At 37.8% G+C, this 4,056-nt stretch overlaps 1 protein-coding gene across 1 annotated transcript in view; it reads left to right on the plus strand.

The window, feature by feature from the left end:
- Window positions 1-4,056, plus strand: part of Odam (odontogenic, ameloblast associated) — a 10,462-nt gene that overhangs the window by 2,255 nt on the left and 4,151 nt on the right. Inside the window, exons 5-8 of the mRNA XM_021163889.2 lie at window positions 137-373; window positions 762-806; window positions 2,193-2,297; window positions 2,916-2,963. Coding sequence (XP_021019548.1) covers window positions 137-373; window positions 762-806; window positions 2,193-2,297; window positions 2,916-2,963 — 435 coding nt within the window. The remainder of the gene's footprint in view (window positions 1-136; window positions 374-761; window positions 807-2,192; window positions 2,298-2,915; window positions 2,964-4,056) is intronic.

Here is a 4,056-nt window from a genome sequence, read left to right on the forward strand (position 1 = left end):
CTTCCTTCCTTCCTTCCTTCCTTCCTTCCTTCCTTTCTTTCTTTCTTTCTTTCTTTCTTTCTTTCTTTCTTTCTTTCTTTCTTTCTTTCTTTCTCATAAAAGAGTAACCATTCCCTTCGATCTTTGCTTTTCACAGGGTGCCTTCAACTCCTGGATTCCTCCCTTCCCTGGGTTTCTGCAGCAGCAGCAGCAGCAGGCTCAGGTCTCAGGCCGCCCACAGTTTGCTCTCTCAACACTAGAGAGCTTTGCTGGACTATTCCCAAATCAGATACCTTTATCAAGACAGGTTGGACTTGCCCCAGGAGGCCAGGCTGGCCAGACAGACCTCTCTCAGCAGCAGACACCACCTCAGACCCAGCAGAATGCTGGCCCTGTAAGTGAAGCTCCTTCCATCTTGCTGCTGTCACACAGGGTATACAGGTTATTGCGAATTAGCTTGGAAATATGACAAGATTTTAATGAAGTTTTCTCCTCTACTATTGCAACCACCCCTGAAAGTATCTCCTTATATTGTCTGATTTTTAACATAAAAATAACATTAAAACCAATTGCCCTAGAATATAGTCAATAACCAGGAACTAAAACAACATGTGTAAGCAGAATTTATATGAATTATAGCTCATGTAGAAGAGAAACTTTAATGGAGCATTGCTAGTGAAATGATTCATGGGAAGCTAGGTCTAGGGAAATCAGACCAAGAATTGCAAATAACAAGTCAAGAGTGATTTGCTTATATGACTTTTGACTATTCTTTTCCTCAGATGTCCTATGTGGTACCTGTCAAAGTACCTCAAGACCAAACACAGGTAAGTGAAGAGAATTCCTTGACAAAGACAGAAAGGCTCATTTCACTCTCCTTTTTACTCCCTTTTGTTCCCTTGGGTTTCCAGTATCAGGGCTGTCAAGGCTGTGCACCACCCACCACTGTCTAGAGGCACCATAAGTGGCCTCTGGGCATCTGCTGATGTTGGCCTAAGATGATTTTTTTAAGAACAGGCAGCTGAAATGAGTCTCTAGGACCCTTGAATACCTATGACATCACTATGCTGTAAGTGAATGAGTCCAATAAGACCAGTAGCATGTCTTCTCTGTATTTAAGCTCCAGTACTGGGGAAGAACTAAAAAATAAAAACATGAGTTGACATTTTTGCCTTCCCAAATTTTGTTTCATATGATTTTGCATTTGCACCTGGTGTGTAGTTATAAATAGCATAAATGATGATAATCATATTTATTATTATAAATAACATTAACACACATTATTGGCCTATTATAAAATTTCCTCTGAAAACTTTCCCAGTCTCTTTTATGCAGTATTTAAAATATAATTCCATATTATAATTAAGTGAGTATTTCTCTTCAGGAAGAAAAAAATTAATATTAAACTAATAAATTATGTGACTATAGAAACCCTGTCAATATTAGGATAATCAATTGTATAATAACTCAGATTCAAAGGAACATGGCTATATATAAATTGTGATTCACATGAAGACTGTTGACTTGTTCAAACAAAGTTATTCTGCTTGGATCTTCTATAAGTATAATTATGTAATTAAGTTTCACTCACACTGTCATTACATAATAACACAATTCTAGACATTATCTCACTGTATATTCTTAGGTATGTAGTGAGTCAGATATGTGACAAATACAATTACTTCATTTTAAGGTCCAGGAAACATAGATTTAATGAGATTGAGAATCTTAACCCCATGAACCAAATGCCTGTTAGAAATCAGTCCTCTACCCCCTTTTCAACCACTAATCCAGTGGCTCTCTGCATAGGCGTATGTCAAAAGCTTTGTGGGCTATTTCTAGAATTATAAACTCCTAAGCTCTATGTTAAACCTGAGATATTAAAACTCTACCCAACCAGACAAACATTCTTAGGTCTCTGGAGGCTTAATGGGTGATTTTTTTTACTCTTGGCATGCTTCCTACCTTAGTTTAATCTACTATATCCAAACGTGTTTGAATATGTATTCTTACAAATAAAGTCCTGTTTCATGTTGGCTTCAAGTTGTTTCACAATTTGAGAAGCACTGTACATCTGCTATGCATAGTACATTTGCTTGGAATGGTAGTTTATACCTGTGTAACCACCTTTATAGTATTAACAATGGTAAAAGAGTGAAGAGCATTGCACATCCTAATCTAATGGGCTCCCTCATGTACTCCCATGTCTACAGATGTTTCAGTACTATCCAGTTTACATGCTTTTGCCCTGGGAGCAACCTCAGCAGACTGTCACATCCTCACCCCAGCACACAGGGCAGCAGCTATTTGAGGAACAGGTACTGTGAGTGTTTGGTTTATTCTGTGGTTCTATTTCAGAATAAGGTAAGTTCCCTGCAGAAAGAATAATTAAGAATATCTAGTGCATGTTCTTGACCACTTGACCTCACAGAATAGGACATAGTAGCTCTCCTCTTAGCATACCTGTATAATAAGCCTATAATTATAAGGAGCAAAATCAGCAAATGGTTCTAATGAAATAAGGCTCAAAACTGATTTTTTCCGTCAATTTGATGTTTCTCACATTCAGAATCTAGAAGAATTCACCACTTAAATATAAAGACATATATGTGAATATATTTAAAATATCAAGATATAAAAGATTGCTAAGGAAAATATTTGTGGTCACTAGAACCTAAGACACAATTTGATAACTATATTTCAGTTTTGCAAATATAGCAAAAATTCTGAGAATTTTAATGTAAATTCAGATCTCTTATGGTTTGGCATTAAAAGATATCTTGACATTTAATGATAATATTTTGAAACTAAAGCATGTGGATTCTCCAAAAGCATTTAGTTAATGTAAAAGATATGTAATTTTAAGTAATCATTTCTCAGAAATTTATGTCCAAAATTATCACAATAAGTCTAACGCTTTCTCAAAATCCTGGCAGATACCTTTCTATAATCAATTTGGATTTGCACCACCACAAGCAGAACCTGTGAGTAAATACATAATTTTGATTTCTGAAAATATATTTGGAGCTACTTGCTTGTCTATTAAAAACATGGGTATCTTTCAGATAGAAAAAAATATCCAGAAAACACTTATAGATGAATGAAGTCAGAATTATGTACACATTGCTATGAGAACATAAATAAGAAATCATAAAAGATTTCTTACAGGGATGTAAATGGAGAGGATTCTGAGGAAAAGAAGGTCCAGCAACAGGCCCAAAGTAGGATCCAGCTCAAGGGGAGGTCCCAAGGCCTGATACTATTACTGAGGGTATGGAGTGCTCACAAAAAAGGGTTTTTATGAATGCCCTCCAAAAGACCCAACAAGCAGCTAAAAGAGTCAGATGCAGATATTTGCACCCAACCACTGGATAGAAACAGCTGACCCCTATTGTCGTATTAGGGAAGGCTGAAAGAAGCTGAGGAGAAGGGTCACCCTGTAGGAGGACCAGCAGTCTCAATTAATCTGGACCCCTAAGATCTCTCAAACATTGGACCACCAAATAGACAGCATACAGCAGCTGATATGAGACCACCAACACACATACAGTAGAAGAATGCTGGGTCTGTGTTCATTCAGAGATGATGTACTTAACCCTCAAGAGACTGGAGGCCCCAGGGAGTTTAGAGGTCAGGTGGGGTGGGGTTGGGGGCATCCACTTGGAGATTGGGTGGGGTGGGGAGGAGGTTTGGGGTGGGAAGTAGTCGGAGGGTGGATGGAGAGCGCGGAATGAAATATGGAGTGTAAAAAAATTAAAATGAAATAAAATTTTAAAAGAAGATTTCTTACATGTCTCTTAAAGAGACAGCAGATAGTGCAATAGGCTGTGACTGGGAATCAAGACATTAGCAGGAGCCAGGATGTGAGGACACTCGTACTTGCTCTCTTAAATTTTTCTTTAAATAGCGTTATAAAATTCCACCTTTCTAACTTCATCATGTTCAAAACACCCTTCTATGAAACCAATGCTCTACACTCTGAATCCTAACTGTCAGAACAGTTCTCTACCTGCCAGGAATCTCTCTCTCTCTCTCTCTCTCTCTCTCTCTCTCTCTCTCTCTCTCTCTCTCTCTCTC

Source organism: Mus caroli, chromosome 5 (genome assembly GCF_900094665.2).
Source record: "Mus caroli chromosome 5, CAROLI_EIJ_v1.1, whole genome shotgun sequence".
Lineage (NCBI taxonomy): Eukaryota > Metazoa > Chordata > Mammalia > Rodentia > Muridae > Mus > Mus caroli.